Source organism: Ictalurus furcatus, chromosome 2 (assembly GCF_023375685.1).
Source record: "Ictalurus furcatus strain D&B chromosome 2, Billie_1.0, whole genome shotgun sequence".
Classification (NCBI taxonomy): domain Eukaryota; kingdom Metazoa; phylum Chordata; class Actinopteri; order Siluriformes; family Ictaluridae; genus Ictalurus; species Ictalurus furcatus.
This window is the reverse complement of record NC_071256.1, coordinates 26,826,553-26,847,962: the sequence shown is the minus strand read 5'-3', so window position 1 is coordinate 26,847,962 and position 21,410 is coordinate 26,826,553. Positions and strand designations below refer to the sequence as shown.

The 21,410-nt window shown below is 38.8% G+C and overlaps 1 protein-coding gene across 4 annotated transcripts in view; it reads right to left on the bottom strand.

The window, feature by feature from the left end:
• Positions 1-366: 366 nt before the first annotated feature.
• The window catches only part of spag9a (sperm associated antigen 9a), a 43,665-nt gene continuing 22,621 nt past the window's right edge, over positions 367-21,410 (bottom strand). For 2 of the 4 annotated variants that reach the window (XM_053611989.1, XM_053611963.1), the window contains 23 exons: positions 21,151-21,272; positions 18,964-19,021; positions 18,684-18,836; positions 18,136-18,187; positions 17,839-17,969; positions 16,576-16,632; positions 13,808-13,969; positions 13,541-13,670; positions 12,115-12,204; positions 11,057-11,203; positions 10,514-10,682; positions 10,133-10,366; positions 8,438-8,630; positions 7,351-7,473; positions 7,094-7,174; positions 6,890-6,957; positions 6,654-6,802; positions 5,575-5,746; positions 5,028-5,141; positions 4,836-4,871; positions 3,450-3,626; positions 2,457-2,594; positions 367-2,357 (listed from right to left, as the gene is read on the bottom strand). In XM_053611989.1, coding sequence (XP_053467964.1) covers positions 2,227-2,357; positions 2,457-2,594; positions 3,450-3,626; positions 4,836-4,871; positions 5,028-5,141; positions 5,575-5,746; positions 6,654-6,802; positions 6,890-6,957; positions 7,094-7,174; positions 7,351-7,473; positions 8,438-8,630; positions 10,133-10,366; positions 10,514-10,682; positions 11,057-11,203; positions 12,115-12,204; positions 13,541-13,670; positions 13,808-13,969; positions 16,576-16,632; positions 17,839-17,969; positions 18,136-18,187; positions 18,684-18,836; positions 18,964-19,021; positions 21,151-21,272 — 2,887 coding nt within the window. In that variant the 3' untranslated portion in view covers positions 367-2,226. The remainder of the gene's footprint in view (positions 2,358-2,456; positions 2,595-3,449; positions 3,627-4,835; positions 4,872-5,027; positions 5,142-5,574; positions 5,747-6,653; positions 6,803-6,889; positions 6,958-7,093; positions 7,175-7,350; positions 7,474-8,437; positions 8,631-10,132; positions 10,367-10,513; positions 10,683-11,056; positions 11,204-12,114; positions 12,205-13,540; positions 13,671-13,807; positions 13,970-16,575; positions 16,633-17,838; positions 17,970-18,135; positions 18,188-18,683; positions 18,837-18,963; positions 19,022-21,150; positions 21,273-21,410) is intronic. The other 2 variants (XM_053611972.1, XM_053611980.1) reach the window with 2 other exon arrangements.

Sequence of the window (21,410 nt, the reverse complement as noted above, 5' to 3'; positions counted from 1 at the left end):
TCTTTTTTGTTGCTAATTTTAATTAATCTAAGATTAAATTCTTAATGTCGGCTCAATGAAGAGATCAAATTACTCATTTAAAGTAAGTCTATCTTAAATAACTGATTTTACACTGCTTGAAATAAGCACAGCTTGCTTAAATTTGGGCATTTTTGTCTAGTTTTAAGGCCCATTACAGTCTTTGAGTGGTTAGACTTTTATGCTAGTTTTAAGTATTCTAGCCAAGCAAAATTGGCTTACCCCATTGGCAGAATTTTTTTTTTGCATGATATAAGACAATTTAATTATATTTGAAGAACATTTGGCTTCTTTCTAATATGGCTGTTTTTGCAGTGTAAAAAAAAAACTGCAAATAGAACCAGCAGCGACTGTTAATTCCCATGAAATTGAGTTTATTAGATTGTTAAAAATAAGGCTATGGTGCTGTTTTAGCAAACATTGAACAGGAAAAAACCACAGTAATGACAAGCTGTGACAACCACAGCACATCCTGTGTCGTTTAAGGGATCAAGCAACCGTCCACACACACACACACACCCACACACTTCCACATCAGTCGTACACACACACACACACACACACACACACACACACACACACACACACACACACTAGTCCACCCAAAAAGGTGGCAATAATCAGGGATTTGAACAAACATCGCAGTGTCCTTTTAAAAAAACATGCATAGCTTAGTACAATAAATGTTGAATTCCAGATGATCCACACAGAGGTTATTCTGTATATCCTACAAATTTCAATTCATGATGGTACACTTATCAACCAGTAATAATACAATTCCTTTACAATGTCTGCAATAACACACCACATTAAACCCATTTTGAGTGCCTGATATTACACAAAATGTTAGAATGTTCATGTATAAAGTTACATTCTGAACCACAAAAGTCATTATGAAAAAATAAATACTGCAATGGCAAAATACCTATATGAATATTCCCTTTTCGGAATAAAAACAAAACCAGAGTGCCTGTTATTTATTTCCTTCAAATACAAAAAAAAAAATTAAACACTGGCCTGTTGTGCTTTCATTTTAACAGACCGCACTATGACACAGAGATAAGAATAAAAACAAAAACTGGTTTCAGCATCAAATACCAGATGTGTAAACACAATAATGAATGCACAAAACCCACTGGCTTAGTGCTTGGAGACAAACAAGGTAAGGTGCGATGCAAAGTGGTTCTGATAAAATCCCTGTCAAGAAATGAGGCCTTTTAAAAAATTTGATCTTGTAGTTAACGTCCAAAAAACAAAAACCCTAAATGGAATGCAAGTAACTAGAGGCTGTTATGCATTTGTTCTACAATTTGTCCTTTGGTAACAGGCTAGCCCCTTTTTGAAAAAGAAAAATACATGTTGGTTTTTAGAATAAATGTAGATCTAAGTTTAGATCTAATTAGGTTGGTCACTATTTTAAAGTGCCGGCAAGCTCTAGCGTACAGGTGCTACCACATGAGGCAGAATCTAGTGCTAGGGCTTTTACAACACATTGGACTACTTCATTCTCACAGACACATATACATACAGACACACACACACACACACACACACACATACACACACACACACACAAAACAAGACAGACCATGCCTTTAAGGTTCTAAGACAATGCAAACAGGACACATGCCAAGCCGATAGCAAAATAGCTTTCTGTTGCTCTAGAAATCACACATTGCTACTGTGACACCAGTCACAGTGCACACAAGTCGTATCCTCACAAGATATCTCTCTCTCTTACTCTCTTGCACAAAACAAACGACTTGAACGTGAGGACTTCCCTTATATATGTGCAATTATGCGATCAGTCATGGTGTAAACTCAATGCATGTCTTTCCTTCACTGTGTTTCAGTACTCCAGTGGGGTACTAGCCTTTTTTTTGGACTGGTCATTCACAAAGCCCAGTCACAACAACTGTACAGTTACAGTCCTGGACGGATTAGTTTACTCCCTTTCGTTTTCCTTACTTCCCAGATTTCCTTTGATTTTACACCTTGTGTGAATGAAAACAGAAACTTTTAAAACTTCAAAGAAAAAACAAAACCAAAAGTATCCCTTATGAAATGGGCTTCTGTATGTCTTCTAATAACAATCATGGGAATCATAATTCTAGTAATTTGTCATTAAAAAAAATAATAATAACAGCAGGCCACAGGGTGGCTTGAGGGGCGGAGTTCTCTGTTGAACCTGAGGCAGTGATTGGCTGCTCACTCGTCATTGAAGGCAACCTGCCAGACTATGATGTGGCTGCGCTCGGTTTTGGCGGGAGCAGACTGCAGCTGCAGGGTGGGTTCCAGAGGTTCCTCGTCCTCAGGTACTCCTGCTCCATCTTCATCACCTGTGAGACACAGACCAGAATTATTTAAGTACTACCGAATGTAATACTGCTCATAATGGAGAATAAGTGCAGAAGCTTACTGGTTTGTAGTGTTCTTACCCATCCTGAAGTCGATGTAGCCCTCCCCTCCACTCATGACCAGCATGAACTTGGGATGCTGCTCTCGTGAGGGACTGTCCAAGGAAGGAGAGGCTGCGTCTGAGGTCATGCTGTCAGGTGTTGGAGGAACAACTTGACCTGTAAAAAAAAAACAACAGACACACAAAAACAGAATCTGAGCTAACATTGCCATTTTATGAAAGCTTACAATCAAATATATGTAAATGTGTGGAGGTCAGATGTTACTGATGATGATTTCTGGAAAACAGTCGAAAAATCTTTTTTATTTTTTAAACATACTTTACCAAAATAGCATGGGAATGTTTTTATTTAGCAGGGGACACCCTTGCCGTCCCACACAGGGCACAATCACACACCTATTCGGAAATGCCAATCAGCCTACAACGCATGTCTTTGGACTGAAGTTGGAAACCAGAGTACCTCGAAGCACAGGGAGAACATGCAAACTTCACACACAAACTTCACAGAGGTGCGAAGCAAGTGTGCGAACATTTTAAATTCAAAGCTATTACTTCTGGTTGAGATACATGCAAGATAAAACCATATTTCATTGCAGCAAAATATGTGTTTTTCAGAATCATTTATATTTATTCAGATCCTTGAAATTGTCAATTGACCATTTGAAGGGTTTTACCAAGCTGCCACACATGTACAAAGACCAAAGGTATACCTAATATGTGAACGTGTGGCCATTTTATCAGGTAGAACTACCATACAGGCCACTTTGTAGATATGCATTTAGTGCTTATCTCTTGCTATGCTCTATTTGTCAGCCTCCCTCTACCCCATTCATTAATGGAGAAGGACCACCGATAACCAAATGGATGATGGACTACTCTTAGCACAGTAATACACTAACATGGTAATACCACATCTTTGCCTGGTTTGTGTCATTGCTGGGTTAAGAACAGCCCACAGTGATGTAAGTGTATCTACAAAATGGTATAGCTACATTATTTTCCTATATAATACCTGGCACCGCAGCGAAGAACTTGACTGCATCTTTGTGACCATGGAAGCAAAGTTGAGCATGGGCCATAGAGCAGTAGGGCACATAGGAGCCTGACGTCCCACTGTCTGCACTCTCGTCCCCGAACACGCGTACTGCGCCACCAGGCCGGCTCGCTATCGCACCAACACTCCTATTAGCTGCAGTTCAGAGGAAAGAAACAGCCATTGTTAACGATGAGGCTTTTAGCAAAGTCACAATGCAAGTGCTCTGCTCTGTACTGAGTTGCAGGTTTTAAAAAGTGTGCTTACTCTTGAGATATGCTCAATGTTAACGGTTAAAGTAGATGCATTTGAGCTATTAAGCAAATCGATATTAGGTCAGTAAAAGAGAAACAGAGAATGAAGGAGAAATTATAACAGAAAGAAAGAGAGGATAATCCAATATTGGATAGAGGGCCATATTCAAAGTAACACATGCATAGTGGGGAATACCAAAATTGAGCACATTGGTTTAGACCTTAGACATAACTACAACTCAGATGCCTGCTGGCCAGTGCTCACTAGAGCTGTATCAGGCATGTCACAATGGACAGAGCCCAGAGAAAAGAAACAAGTCCGACAAGATTATTTATCACAGTTGGCTTTTGAACATCTGGGAATCCCCCAGGAGAAACTGGAGTGGATGTATGGGGATAGAAAAGTCTGGGCTGGCCTTCTCAGCCTGATTCCATGCCAATCAGGAAAAGCAGAAGGAAAATGAATGAATGAATGAATATTAAGGATATATACTGCTTGAATCAACCACTGGTAGGATGGACACTACTGAAAAACCCATCTTCTACATGAGCATTGTCCCAGCTTCCACGCAAGCAAAATCTGACAACCTTAAAGGACTGAATGGCCTGCCAGTAGCTCTATTCATCTAAATGGGCCACCCAAAAATGATCTGAAGCACTTGTGCAAGCCGAGTATGAATACAAAGAGAACAGATAACTTTACCAGCATAACTATTGACGTTTCACTTGACTTTAAGGTGCTGGCTCTAAATACGGCCCAAAGTGAGTAAAGTAAATCAGAAACAGTAAGTTAGAGAGAGACCGAGAGAGAGAGAGAGAGAGAGAGAGAGAGAGAGACCCTTGTTCATCAAAGTTGCATATGTGTGTGCATCAAATCAGGTCGCAAGCCGAGTGAATGCAAATTCCGGTTTCCTTATTCATCAATTTCATCTTTGCACTTCAATCTCCACTCTTCTCTACGCAACTTTGACGCCATAAGAGCCAATGAGAGAAAATCAGAGAAAACAAAGCGAGAACACAGAAACCTACCCAAGTGCAATCTAGTGTGTAGCAGCAATTAGGGGTCTTATAACAGCCAGTTTGTTAAGCATGTGGCACTTTTCCCACTCACCCCTCAGCCCGAGAACTCCATGCTGCAGACCCACAGCTACTGACAGAAGAACCCGGAGGTGATTCAGAGATAGGACAGTGAAAGGCAGATGAACAGACAGGAGAAGTGTGGAGCTAGATGAGATCGAAGCCTACTTTGTATCTGGCTTTACTCTGAAAATCTGCACCTGTTCAAACATATTTGCGAACTCACACTCTGACAGAGGAATAGAGATGATGACACCGTTTCCTGTCCCAACCCAGAGACGCTTACAGGACACCATGAGAGCTGTGATTCTCACAAAAGAGAAGCCCAGTTTACCTGTCCCTGTTAAAGCAAGAGAGGAACAGTAAGAGAGAGAAATACCACATACAAAGCTCAGGATTCAAAATAACCATTATAATGAAATGGGACTGATAAAACTACAAACTCAATTTCTGATCATGCAGTTGATCATATATGTATGTATGTATGTGTGTATATATATATATATATATATATATATATATATATATATATATATATATATATATATATATATATAAAGAACTGATCAGTATATTGCAACTGAGCCAATATTGTGTAAATATGTGTGATGAAACTTTTCAAGCAGACCTATGAGGAACGGGCCTTAACACTTTAAATGCGGTAGTTTATGGAATACAGCATAGGATCTCTCAGATTCCCTTCCCATAGTTCTTTAAATGCCTTAAGTAAAGTTAAAGCTAGATTTTAATGTAAGCTTCCTCCTCCTCCTCACCCAGCATCTTGCTGACATAAGGCTCAATGTCCACATCCTGGAGATGCTGGAAAGTGTGTGCATGGAATAGACGCAGGGTGGAGTCCAGCCGGATGGAGACCCAGATTCCATCATCCACCCAGGCCAGCTGACGCACCTGGCTCTCCTTCCGCGGGTGAGCATCAAATGACTTCTGCACGTACACACACACGTACACACACACACACACACACACACACACACACACACACACACACACACACACACACACACTATAGTCTATAATTGCATAATGCAACAAACCAAAATTATTTAATCAGTAGAGCTCTACTATGGGTTTGTATTGCATAAACCATAAAATTGTTGAAAATGAAAAAAAAATTGTTATTCACACGGAAATAAACTAAGATACATATTTTTGTAACACATTTTGTCCATCTTTAGATTTTAATTACAAAAGTATTTAATTAAACCCATGTCAGGAAACAAGGGATATTTGGTTAGAACATTGAGGAAACAAATGTCTATGTAGACTTAAATTTGGCAACTCAAGGTGGAACATGAGTACTTAAACATGGGCTCTTAAACATGGGCTCTTAAACATGGGCTCTTAAACATGGGCTCTTAAGCATTCAAATGTGGTTCCGATTACATAAATAGAGAAAGACAAAGAGTCTTCAAATTCTGAAATTCATTGTGACAGCTGGAAAAAACTACTTTTTGTGCTAGAAGTCTTATATCCAGCTTCATGGAGGGAGGTAATAAAGTCTAAACTGTGCCATTCTGAAGCTACAAATATGTCAGTGTTGAATTCTTAAAAGCGTGCCACTGGATCCATAGCTTTCTTTTAACACATCCAGTCAGTGATATGCACATTATGGACGAACTGAAAACAGCTCTTATAGTTGCCATTTATAACTTATTTCTTGGTAAATATAAGCATATAACTATGAAACTCTCTACCTTACCAGAAATGGTGCAGTAGAATAGTAATAGAACCAGATGGTTTTCTATATATATTAAAGAAAATTATAAATATGTCTGCTCTTCTTGTATAGAGCTTGCTGGAACATATGCAGAACAGGGAAATGGGTACAAACCTCAATCTTCATAGCTTTGGGATGGATGATATAGATCTTGTTCCTGTAGCCACACCACACTTTATCATGCACTACTGACATACAGCGGATGGAGTGGTGCGGCCGGCCCAGATCCAACAGATGGTAGTTGGTTAAATCCCACTGGCTATCTATATGAGAGCAAAAAAACAACAACTTTTTTTTGCACAATTGCAAAAAGCAGAAGGGATTGCACTGACTAATGTATAGGGTCTTACCTAGGCCTCTGTGGAAGATGGCTAGTGTACCATCAGCTAGAGCCACAAGCACTCGTCCTTTAACGTGGCTGTGAAAACAAAAGTGGCAATTAAACATCAGGCAGCTACAGTGCATGCCTGCCTTACCTGTTTACTTTTGTAGCACTAACTGAAGGTGATGCCGTTCTGATTCAGTTATACGATCCATCATTCGTCTTCACTTACACAATATTAAGAATGGAGTCCTTCAGCTTCACTGCATGGAGGCACTTTCTCCACCGGGCCACAGATGAGTGCACATACAAGCTAGAGGAAAGTGGGGAAAAGTGACATAGCATGTATAGTATTTAAATATCACCAACCTATAAATACTTGAATACGGTTGAGCCAGAGTGCATCGTCAGACTGAAAGATGAAAAGGACGTCAAAGAAGGTGTGTGTGTGTGTGTGTGTGTGTGTGTAAGAGAGAGAAAGAGACTCACCAGCCATTCTGAGCTCCCAGCCACATGGTAGGCAGGGTGCTGCTCATCCTCTGGGCCTCTTCCCTGACTTGATCCTGCTCGTTGCTTGGAGAAGCTGCTCCTTCTCTCTCTTGACATGACTCCCTGGCACACACATCATAGACAAAATTAACTACAGGAATTCGCAAAGTTTTTTTTTTGTGATTGTTGCAGCCAAAAATGCTTGATTTCGTTGCAGCTTTTTTCAAAATTTTCAATGCAACTTGCGGAGGTTTTGTACTTTTTTTGCGGAAAGCTACTCGAATTGGCGAAACTGCAATTGCACGGAATTGTCTTTTGCAGTGATGTTTGTTGGTAAATTAAGACCTTTTAGCTATACTCATGTTCAACGCACGTGAATCGAAGAGGGCTTTGGCTGAATGCGTGTTGTGATGACGTCGCGTGACATGTCTTGGCCCAAATCTGCAGCAATTTTGTAAAACTACAAGCTCTTCCAAATATTGCGAAGATTTTGTTTTTACTCAAAATCCTAAAAGGACTGAACCAGGTTGTTTTACTATTTACAGATGTGCACCAAGTAAGATTATTATTATGGATAATGCAATGAAAAAAATCAACACAGCTGTAAGTCTATATGGTAAATGACAAGAGATTTACTCGAACGTAAGTATTGTACTAGTGTCACTGATTACAATGGCTGTTCAGAATGGATTTTAATTTGCATTCAGGAGACTGCAAGAGCCCTTAAAAACCTAAATAGAACACATGTGGATTCATGCAGGCTTATCTAGGGGGATACATGATTTTATCCTAACGAATGCACTGTATTAGAAACCTCACTGAAGCAGAGCCCATATTGTCAGAAAGGGGTTTGGTTTGGGGAACCAGTTCTTTTGGAGGCACTCTGATTTGAGCTGGTTTTATGGCCACTAAGGCAGTCTAGGGGAAAAAATGTGATAATCCTCTATGGCACAGTCCACTAGCTACAGACTGGATCTGGACACAGACCAGATATGAACTGAATGTCATGAATGCAGAGAGATGTACAGACTGTGTCAAGCACAGAATGAAAGATTGATAGCAAACCTTTCATTCTCTCTGTACTCACCTCACACTGTCTGTGGCTGTAGAGCTCTGAGTGGGCTGTGCTCCCAGTGGATCTGTGAATACGTGCTCAGTGTAAATGCCAGGCTGGCTGGTATCTGTATCCGGTGCCTCCTCTTCTTCCTCAGTAGCCTCAGTGGCTTCCTCTGCCGTGGGAACGCCATCTTCATTGGGACTAGGTTCCCTAGACAACTCCACTGCACACACAGTAGCGTAACTGTACCACTTACCATTGACCATTAACACGAGAATTACACCAAGCATCAAATTACTAAAGATAACTGAGTAACAGGCTCTGGCTTCAGTTTAATCGTAGCTAAGAAAGAGTTTTACAAATGTCATGAACACATGCATTTTTTCAGGATTGAAGTTGAATGTATATATTTCTGAAGATATTCTTTTATTATCTCCTTTGCTAAAATTATAGATATTCTCTGTGTTGTTCTCTCAACTCTGCTATTATCACATACAGTATGAATTACTTAATTCTAGATATCATCTAGACTCAAGGTAATGGTGCATACTAGTATCTCACACTGTATTGCCTAGATTATACAGACGCCTTATTCCTGCCTAGAGTTTAGATTTTTGTTGTTTGGTACTGGAATTGAACTGATGATGATTATTTGATGAAGTTGGAAAGGTAATAAAGAAATAATTGCTTATTCACATATTATACCATGGTCTGTCTGAATACTCGATTCTGATTGGCCGGAAGGTGTGCATTCAAACCATATAATGCACAGGTAGTTCCAGTCAGTTTAACCACCATTCTAATTTATTTAGGGCTGCACCTAACGATTATTTTCATAATCGATTGGTTGGCCGATTTTTTCGATTAATCGGGGGGGGGGGGGGATGCTTTCAGTAACATTTCTTCGTTTATTTAAAATAAAATCCACAAACTGAGTGTTACAAATATAAACTAATATATGTTTATATTATTTAATAGTATTTATGCATTACTTTTTATAAAAGGTAACACTGACAAACAGTAAACTGAAGAAAGCCATTGTCGGTGACTCTGGGTATCTGCTAAAGCTAGCGGCGTCACTTTACGTGCGTATGACATCATGCGCTGTTGACTAGGAAGCGGCTTATACTTCTGGATAGTAAAAAATGATAGAGTTCCTTTTGAAACAATACTACCAGAGTACGTCATTTAGGACACAACTTTAGTATTTACTCTCTGAAGTGTGTTTTCAGAACAGAAGTAACATAGTGAGTAAATGCACCCCGTGCTGCGCGCAGACCAACTAATCGATAATGAGATTCGTTGACAACGATTTTCATAATCGATTATTATCTAATAGTTGTTTAAGCTCTAAATTTAATGTGCTGCCTATAAACAACTCTAAGCACAGTTACAGCTGCATACAGTAGTTAAACTCAGAGCTTCGTTATTAGTAGAGACGCGACACAGACGCAGGTAATTCACACACATATCTCTCTCTCGCTCTAATAACTATTTATTATAATACATTCAAATAAATGTCATCTTATCACACTACTTTATCTCTGTGTATGATTTAGGCAGAATTCTAGATCTAAGATTTCAGTTTGTTTGTCAGTTTTGGAATGATCATTATAATTATCACCGTCACGCCATGGTATAATTTTAATTTCCGTGAGCTGGTCTCTCTTGAGCCCCCCTCTAATTAAACCCTTGTTCATCCCAATTACAATAAATAGTTCTTACCTCTACCTCTTACAGGACTGAGCTCTGCTAGAAGCTCATTGGTTCCTGATCTGCCTGTTTGAGCTCCAGACCCCAACCCTTCTGCTGTACAGCCAACTGCTGAGATGCCACTCAGAGCTCCCTCACTGCCATGTGAGCTGTTACTGGCCAAACTGCCTGTCAGTGAACTTTCAAGCCTCGCCTCCGAGTCCTGAGGAACTTCTTCTCCAGCAATATAGTCTGTCTCCAGGACACCTAAAGCACAAACAAGAACTCTTAATAATTGTCCTTCCTATAAATTTATTGGACCTAGGTTTCATTACACAGCATATAAAGGTACAACGCAAGCAAAGATCATTTCAAATTGTCAAATAATGTCAAATAGATGTGTGTTTGGCTGACCTGGCACGCTGGCGATGCACAGCACGTGTGAGTTGCAGACGTAAAAGCTATCCAGCAGCTCAGAGGGCTGTGTTGCATCGAGGATAATGACTTTAGTGGAGGATTGTGTGCTGGTGCAGATCCAAACATGGCTGGAAATGTCCATCTGTGCCACTTCTCCTTCCTGCTCCTGACACACATACGCACATACACACGGTTAGAAAATCTATACCTGCGTGAGGATTCTGTCCACAGAGAAACTCTATCTAAAAAATAACTACCAAAATAAAATAAAATTAGATTAACAAAAAATACAAAGACACACTAGTCAGGTAGAAATGCTCTGAGGCATATCCATAAATCCATAAATCTAATTCAGATGTAAAAAAAAAATAAAAATAATGATGACATAGTAAGTATGTGTTTTAGTCTCTCTGTGATTAGAAAGAATGTTTTTGATCCCTTTTTATAATATCTGTTATAATTTGTTTTCATCGAAATTAACTTAAAATTTGTAAAACATAATCAAAAAATTCTGCAACTTGCACTGTTGAAGGCTTTCACCTTGTGCTCCTGCTGGTCCAGGCTGCTTTGAGAGCCTTTCCTCGGTCTGGATGTTTCTCCCTCAGCTCCAGAGTCATTATTACACACACCTGAGCCTGTGTCATGTGGCTTTCCACCTGAGAGGTTTACACCGGCTGCACACCACAGCTAGAGAAAGAACAAATACATTTCAGCTTCATGCTCACTCAGTATGCTTACATGGACAACAATAATCCAATATTAACCCGATTAAGACAATACTCTGATTAAGAAACTACCATGTAAACAAAGATTACTGATTACTTTAATCGGACTAAAGTCATACTCAAAGTAAACACAAATCGAATTAAGACATGTGGAGTATTCCTGTTTTAGTCGCATTATCAACGTGTATTACAGACATGTAAACAACTTAATCACACTATTAATGTCGTGTGAGAGTTTTCACCGCATTTTGTGACAGGACACACATGGCAGGGCTCAACCGCAAACAAGAGACCACGGCTGCGTCCAAAACCATGTACTTACCTACTATATAGTAGGTGAAATACACGTATCTCGGCTACTATATAGTAGGTAAGTACGCGGTTTTGGACACAGCCCATGGCTTCAAGCAGTTGTCTATTAGCACGTATAGCATGACAAATAATTAACTGCACATGAAGCGTTCGTAAAATTAAAAATGAAACACCCAAAACTGTATACGGTACCATAACGAAGACGAACTGTATGTTGATATGTGAAATTCTGGAGGGAACGTGGGACGGCGTGGCGTGGGGATGTAATGACGTGTGCTGTTAATCGATCTATGTTCTATAATATGTAAAACGGGAACATGAAAGGAATATTCTAAAAGCTCCTCATGGAAACACCTTAATCACAACATTGTCTTATTCAGAATAAGGTCAATAATTAGATTATTGCTGTCCATATAAACATAGTCACTGAGAATCTATACACGATGCACTGAAAATGTAAATAAGTGTGTACAGGATTAGAGGGTGTGTAGCATATATACCATAAAGAATTATGCTAAATTTATAATGATGTAACATAGTAATAAATCCCAAAGCACTGACCTTCATAGAAGAATCTTTCTGATCCAGTGGTCTCAGGTACACAGGCACAGGCAAGTTCATCTTATTCTCTGCTTGCCTACCATTTGCTTCCTGTGAATACAAAATAGAGCAAGTTTTACAAAATTACATCAGGAGTGGGCATACGTTAAATACGATAGCTAGCTTACTAGGCAAGTGAACGCTCCAGTGTGCTTGCCAAGTCCCATGTTGTGTTCGGCTGGGCTTTAAGTAAAAAGTACAACAAGCTAATTATATGCTTGTGGTGCTATAGCATTGGTGTTATAGTTTTGTGCTGCATTGTATAGTATTTTGCTTAGTTTAGTCCCTGTTTCCATGTCTGGAAAGATTGTCTGGAATCCATTCAAGCTAATTTGTATGTCTAGTAAAAAACAGCCAAACCACATCCTTGGATCGAGTGTGTAGTGTAGTGTGTAGTGGGCTTTGCACCAAAAAAAAAATGAAGCAGCTGGTGTTATGTTCAATGTAGCCTATCAAATCAAAAGGTTTATTTTGCAAAAGTCAATAGGGAGTAGAGGTTTTCTTGCTGGATGAGTGACGTAAAAAAAAAAAGTAAAACATATTAACAGTCCACTAAACCTGCTTGTTCACTGGGCAACTGTAAATGAAAAACTGAAACCCTGCATATATAATCTGCTTATGCTGGGTGGCCGGGTTCCTGATTTGTCCACCCCTGTACTTATAAAATGTTTGCATGATCATATTTGATCAGAAATTCAGTGGATTTGAGTTTGCATTAAAAGTGATGTACACAATACAATTTATAACTACTCTCTTTTTTGGTACTCATGCACCTGTATACTAGTCCCCACTCACTTTTGGAACCCTTCTGTGACGTAAATGCTATTTAATGCAATGTTCTTTTTTAAAACTAAAGCTGAAGATCTCGTTCACAAGCTCGAAAGACATTTTGTGAAACAATTGTTGCTTATATTTGACATTTTTCAGATTGTTTGCAGGAATATAAGTAAATCATTTCACATACACATTTTTAGAAATGATCTCTGAGATGTGTACAATTTACATTTACATTTATGGCATTTGGCAGACGCCCTTATCCAGAGCGACTTACATTCATCTCATTTATACATTTGAGCAGTTGATGGTTAAGGGTCTTGCTCAAGGGCCCAGCAGTGACAGCTTGGCGGTGCTGGGATTTGAACTCACGACCTACTGGTGAACATCTTAACCACTGATCTACCACTGCCCCTTATGCATAACAATTATATTTTATAAGATTTAATCAAAAATATGACTGTTATCTAACATGCATTGTGCTAAATGCAAATCCAAATGAATCAAAGTAAGATAGATAAAAGCAACCCACTTATCTCCAGTTTACTGCTGCCATCAAATAACTTGCCTGAACTATCAAAATTGTAAACTTTAGTGTAGCTTAAACTCTTGCCTTGTATTTACTGGGCAGACTCCAGCCGTGAGCTGCCATCTGCCCGTCCTCCTTCTGTACGTGGGCTTTGACCTGCCGGTACTGAGCCTTCTTTTGCTCCCTACGAGACGGAGAAGTGCACAGGTCCACTCTGAAAGAGGCGAGACATAACAATTCAAATGGATCACTTTGACCTGAATAGAATACAAGGCTTAAAGTCAAACACAGTTTGAGGATAAGTGAGCTGTAGAGTTGCTGAAGCTAAAACAATGCTAAATGAGCCCTTACTCATCTTTGAGGAAGTCAAAGGCTTTGGAACGCTCCGTGGGGAACTGGGAGAAGGTGCTGCTCTTCCTCATGCCACTGGGTGGGTTGTACTTGACATTAGAAGGAGGAGGCTTCATCGCACTGCTGCTGCTGGAGGACGAGGAACTGAACAGCCGGCTGAAGCTGGGACGGACACACACACACACACACACAGAGAGAACACATGCAGGGATGGTAATGGGAGCAAGACACACACACTTGCCACATGGACACAGCCAAGGCCTGCCCTAGGACATCAATAACATTACAGAACAGGCAAATACCTGCAGTACTGGAATTGCTACAATCTTTTTGGGAAAAAAAAGTCTAGCACTATCTGAGGAAACCCTGTGCGGAATCCTACATGACATTCACAAAGTTAAAGAACCCTCAATCTATCCAAAGAACTCATGAAAAACCTTTTTGTAAGAGTCACTACAAGGATATGTGCTAATAAAGAACATCTGAATAAAGTCATATTTATAATTCGACTTTCAGGGATATAAAATCCTTAATTTTCCAGCGGTCTACATATACACACTCCACACCCGATTTATTGTGTAAGGAAATGTAGTGAAATGAACAGAAATGATTATTTTATTAAAGTAAAATATATGATACATGATGTCACAAGACATCAATAAGAATGTTTATTAACATTTACTCACTACGTTACTTCTGTTCCGAAAACACGCTTCGGAGAGTAAATACTAAAGTTGTGTCCCAAATGACGTACTATACACTTACACTATGCACTATGTACTCTACAGTCTAGTGCAGTGTTTCTCAACGGGGTCCGCGGACCCCTAGTTGTCAGTGGGTAATTACAGGGGGTCCATAGGAAAGTTTTAAAAATGTTTAAATAATATATATTTTTTGTTAAATGTATCAAAACATATTCAAATGAGATGTTTTAAAATTAATCAATTTAGTTATTCACAAATATCACATTAACTGAGCTGACGATCGTTCATTGATGGATTTATTTAAAATTTATTTACAAATGAAATGATAATTTGCAAAAACCTACAAGTGCTCGACAAGATCAAGTGTCGCATTGATGGATAAAATAAACAAAGGATAATTCAGTCAAATTATCCTTTGTCAAATCCTGAGTCAAATTTAATGTCGCACCAACAATAAAATGTAAAAAATACAATCTTGAAATGTTTTGATGAAATTTTAATGTTAATATTATTAATGTTAAATATTAATAAAATAAAGCAACATATATAGAAATAACTGTTTAATATATAGCCTATAATTGTTGTGGAGTGAGGGGGTCCATGTGGATTGTTCGAAATATTCTAGGGGTCCAAAGCTCACAAAAGGTTGAGAACCACTCATCTAGTGTATGAATTTTAGAAAGGTAATATTGTCTGAAATAGAACACATTAGTCTTTACTAACTTGAAAGTTTGCCCCCTGTCCGATTAACCAGCCAACTAATCGATCATGAGAATAATTATTAGTTGCAGCCCTAATATATATATATATATATATATATATATATATATATATATATATATATATATATATATATATGTAGAGTTCTAGTGTCAGCCCTTTACATCTGTCTGCCTATTTCCTACTCTCTGAGCTCACATACTGTATTTTAATAGAGCCGAATTCCCAGTAAAGTTCTTCTCGTTTACATATTTTATCTGTTTCTGTTGTCAAACAATAGAGCGAGTATGAAATACTGACTGAAACACAGCCTATTAAGATTACATGTTAACCAGCACTCACTTCCAAGCCATTTCAAAGCTGCTGCTCTGCACTGCTAAAATCCTGATTTATAACCATGACACCCTCTGACAAAAACACAAGTTAAAGACAATGGCTGTGCTGTGATTTCGGCTGTATGTAAAATGCTCACTCAGAGATAAAGTTAGAAGCGAATGAATGTTTACAGAGTAGCTGCGGCGGAAAAGCAGGACCTTGCACTCTTGGGGCAGTACTGGCCACCCTCTTCTACAGAAAGCAGCTAAGGTTTGCCCAAAAACTTGCTAGATATGTCACTAGGTGTTTTTTTATGGGGAAAAAAAGTCGCTAAAGGGGTTTGAAAAGTGGGCCGGAGCGGTCTCTGTCACAGTGAGTGAGTGAATAATGGGAGGACGGGGAGGGGCTGCAGAGGGGTGTCATATTTTAAGTGAAAGGATTGTATTCGTGTTCTGTCTAATATAAACATTTTTAAATTATTTAGTGATTTCGTATTTATTGACTTTTTATAATTCTAGCACTTTTTAAGCACCACTAGATAGAAAAGGGCTAAATAAAATGGCTATTTTTAAGGTTTTGCTGTACTTAAATTTCAAAACGGCAAATTCAAGCAGTTCAAGCACCTTGTACGAACCCTGGTGAGATGCTATCTCAAAAGTTCAGGAAATAAAGTCAGAATTCTGAGATATAAAGTCGCAATTACCTATTTTATTTTTTTTCCTCTGTGGTGGAAATGGTCTTCCATACATATTCAACTTATCCAACTGATAAAAACAATACATCATGAACTGAGGCAGACTAAGGAGCACCGCAAGCAGGAGCAGCCCAAGGAAAAACTCACAGGAAAATAATCATATTGATTTTTTGCAACTCTGGGCTGAGGGCAAGAGAGGAGCAGTTAGGATAGGACTGTTTTACCTACTTGCTGAAGACCACCAGCACATCAAGTGAGAAAAGAAACACATGAGTAATAAACATACAAATAAACCACTTCTTAATGTAGAGAATCATTGGAGTTGAAATACTTACAATTGCCAGATGCTGGACTTCTTCTTCTCAGTAAGAGCAGGATTTTCCCTGGATGCACTGTAGAGGAATAGAATATGCCATTATGTATGGAATAAAACACAACGTTGTCTATGATTATTTTCTTTTAACGGCACACCCAGAAGTGTTTTTTTTTTCTTCTTAAATTGGCAATTTGCCAACACTGTAGCGTCTTGGATTCCACTCACTCATGTCACAGGATTCATGTTCACTTACTGTATATACCACTCCATTTGCACCTATGTTCAATTGTACTGTCTTGGATTACATTCATCCATGTCTGTGTGCACTTCTGGTTAGATGTTATTATTTATATATATATATATATATATATATATATATATATAGACATACGTTATCAGTTTATAGTCACGTTTAATGTTGTGGAAAATCTGCAAAACAAGGAACTTCTTGTTATCATTTATGTTATAACAGCTTTAACAAATCTTTCCTATATCAGCTATGACAAATCTTTCAGCCTAGGTTTGTTTCTCTAGTTAATAAGACAAAAAAGTAGTTTGTCATATCACCAAAAAAACAACAAAGTCCTCTGTCCTGAAGACTTTTCCTTGTTGGAATACTTAAAGTTACAGCTTTATTTCTGACTGTTACAAAACGCTGACAATGGAGACCTTTTTAAAAATTCATATGAAATTTTACAGACTTTTAATCTGATTAAATGGAGCATAAATCCCTGTGTAAGTTGTTACTACAGAAACAAGAATGAGTGCATTTATTATATACCTTGCGGCCTGATCTACTGTCTGAGCCACACTGTCAAAAATTAATCAACACCTTCTGACCAATCAGAATCAAGAACTCAACAGTGCTGTGATATATAGATGATGATATATAGATGCAAGCAACTCCCTAACAACTCTATCTGTTTGAGGCAGAAATACAAGCATTTAATCAGAGCCTTGGCAGACCATAAATGAAACCCCTATTCAAAGGACACTGTCTACTGTAAACAATTAAACACCACTTATAACAGCTGTAGTGAATTAATTTTTATACAAGTTTTGGAGCCCTGGTCGTGACCAGAAGGTCAGAGAGCCACTGTTGAATCCTTGAACAAGGTCTTGAACCTCCATCTTCTCTACATGCTTAGAGATAAAAGGGCCTTTACACCAATTCTAATTCTAACGATTGCCTACTATAAGAACAACAACAATTCAGTACTCTGAACCAAAAGCTGTTGGGGTTGTTTTTTTTTTTTAAACAAACATTCAAATGAGTGTTTACCGGATCATTTCTGTCCACCTGACAGCCTCCTGTAGCTCCATCAGCCTCTCTTTATACTGGTTCCTTTCCATCAGCACACGTGCCATCTCTACCCGGGTGAACCGACGCCTCTGAGCTGTGGGCACGTCACTCTACGGACAAAACACAGACATACTTTGCTTCAACCGGCATTAGGACATTTACTGTATATGCACTACAATTTTGTATAACCCATGCACACTTCTGCTATTGAACAAAGCCACGCTTAATGACATAAAACCAAATCACATATTTGGTATTTAGGCAATATATTCTCACCTCATCGTCCTCTTTGTTATTCAGTTTGACGCTCTCCATTTCAGCCCGAACTCTATTGCATATAAAAATTCATATTAGTCAAATAGTACACAATATTCATTCATTCATTCTACAGCTTTATTCTTGTCGGGGTTGCAATGGATCCAGTATCCTAGAAACACGGGGCTTGAGGCAGGTATACACTCTGGATGGGATGTCCATCACAGAATACCATGCGCACACACACACATTCATAACTAGGGGCAATTTAGATTAGCCAAGCCACCTACCAGCATGTTTTGGGAGGTAGGAGGAAACCGGATAGCCCTGAGGAAACCTACATGAAACTGTGGAGACTATATAAACTTCCCTAGGCTATTATTGCTATATACTGTAGCCTTATGGCATAAAAAATATCCTTATGACAAAAAAGCACTGTTTTATGGGTAGACAAACCAAGCTTGGTGTCATGCTGCCAGTTTTATGAAAACACTACATACTGTAAAGCAGTAAGTTTTAATAAATTAATAAAAAAGACTCAGAAGAAAGAGAAGAAAGGTGTCACAAACTTCTTGAGCTCTTCCTCAAGCTCTTTGTTCTTCTCCTCCAGTTTGGCCTTTGTCTGCAAAACCGTGTCCAGCTCTCCCTGAAGAACCTCCCTCTCAGATGTAAGTTCATCTACTTGGACGATCAGGTCATTCTTTACCACATTCAGTGCATTTCTGCATACACACACATACGCACTTTCAGCCATTTTGATCATATTTTTGTTCCAGTAGTATGGTTGCGCCTAATTTTCTGTCAAAACGTGTTTTTCTCAAATGTGTTTTTTCTGAAAATTGCTCCTACTTTGTCTCCAGCAGCTGTGTGTTTTCCAGAATGAGATTCTCTACTTCTCGGCCCATTCCTGCAAAAAAAAAAAAAAAAAAAAAGACCAATTACAGTGAGAACTTAAGATCCCAGTGTCAGTTTGTCTCTCTTTTGGGACAAGGACCTGGTATGACTTCTGGGTTTAACCAAGATTGGGGAAGGATGTGAAAACACACACACCGAGACATATAAACACAGGGAAAGGAAAAGAGTCACAACTGAACTGAACAACTGAACACTTGAGGGAGAGAGACAGGCAGTCAGACATGAAATAGGAGAGCAGATGGTATGTCTTACCAAGCAAACTCAGGTCTGAAAAAGCATGCAGTCCATGTTAAGCAGAGAGAACAGGAAGAATGAAGATAGCCTTTAAGTAAATGAAGCCAACAAGTAAACCAGAACAAAACATACAGAATGTTATCTCCCACCCCTTTAATGCAGTACAGATGTCTTATTTGCCAAATATATGAAACGTTACTTCAATGCAAATTGTTTGCTCTCTTTAGTATTATGAAGTAATGGAAAATGAATGAAAAAAGGAAAAAATGACTCTACATGCAACCATTGTCCTTGACAGAGACACAGACAGGAAGTGACACACAGACGGGAAAAGAAACAGCCAGAAGGGTTATATACACACCAGAGTACTCCACTGGGATAAGGCACAAAAACCAGAGAACAGGAGGATACAGCATGGAGAGAAAGAGTGCAGTTAGCATTATACATACAGCAGGGACTGACTGCATGACTACACAGCACAAGGAAAGCACATAATACTCAGCTGACCCCATCATGATTTTTACGAATGCTACTAATTTCATTGCCAAAATTTTGTTGCAGCTAGGTCTGTCACTGCACCTACTTTTGCTGGACGATATACTGTCCCAGAAATCATTGCGGTAAATGATATTAATGTCATTTTATGTCACAGATGTAATGATAATGTAACGGCATAATAATGCAAGTACACCCTTTCAAACAGCAATGAACTTTGAATTCTTAAGAATATTCAGACATTGTAACGTGTTTTAGTGCGTTGTTACGGAAAAAGCGTATTCACAACGTGACTTATCATTCTACTTAGCTCCTTACTTAAGTTCAGTTCACCTGTGCATTCGTGTCATTTTGTGCAGATGCGAGTTGTAATATTAGGTTTATGCTGTGTTTGTCTGATTTAATCTCATATTTGTATTGGATGTGTTTTGGTGAGTTAATTAACCCGCTAGTAAAGCGCTTCAGTTTACCGCTGTTCATTCAGCTTCAGCTCACACAGCTTAAACGGCTCAATCCCCGACATAATTGACTAGGACTGGATTACCTGAAACACTAGAACTATTCTTTTTCTTCTTCAAAAAACATTGTTAGTTCACTAATATCTTGCATCATTTATTCAACAGTATGTTTTAATTAGACTAGGTGATAGTGCTTGCTATACGTCTTAAATTTAACAAAGTTTTTTCATTCGAATGTCCATTTTTATCTTACATTCGACAAACGAGAGGACAGAAGCAGTGCGAGCAGCTAAAATGTTGGTAACATTCGTTCGCATGTAATCACAACGGGCAATATCGAGGTCAGCAAAAATGATCAAGGTCATGTCCACATGTACAATAAGTTGATAACGTAATTATCGTGACAAGCCTAGTTGCAGCTCGTGTTCGGCTTTCTTTAAACACACATACGACCTGTGAGCAGCCAATCAGAACAATCCTGGGGCAGAGGTGACTAGTTAACAGCAACAATTAAGGAAATGGAGAGGAAGCGAGGCTTACCGCACCTTTAGTTAAATAAATAGCACAAATCCGGTCCATTGAACTCAAGCCAGTCAGACTTAGTACTGCTGCTTACTTTATTTCATATGTTTAATTTAGTTTTAGCACTCAGCAATACACCTTCCACTCGTGTCAAAAAATACCTCGGACTATAAAGAGTAAACCTTATTTTTGAGCAATAGTGTTTTGCTAATATACTATGTATTGAAATACCCCCCCCCCCCCCAAACACAAAAAAAGTTCTACTTCCACAATTTATATAAATACCTCAATTGCAATAACTATCAATAACTGGCGCTACTCAATAGCATGCTGTTTTCTTTCTTCCTAGTATTTAGGAGATAAGAGACGATGATTAACAAGTTTTTTCTTTTTAAGAAAGAAAAGCTCTTACCCAGAAGATCAGCTCCTTCATCCACATCCCCAATGAGACCAGAGCCTGCGCTTGACAGCTCCTCAAACAGAGAGTCTGTGTTACGGTTAAACGCCTTGTTCTCTATGCCTTTAGTCGGGGTGCTGGAACACATGAAATGGTATACGCTCAGCTTTATTACAGCCACAAATAATGAGTACAATTTTATAGTTGCAATTTGAAAGTATTTACTGTTAATAAGATAAATCTGAATCAAATCCATGCAAAGGGTCTGTTTAAGC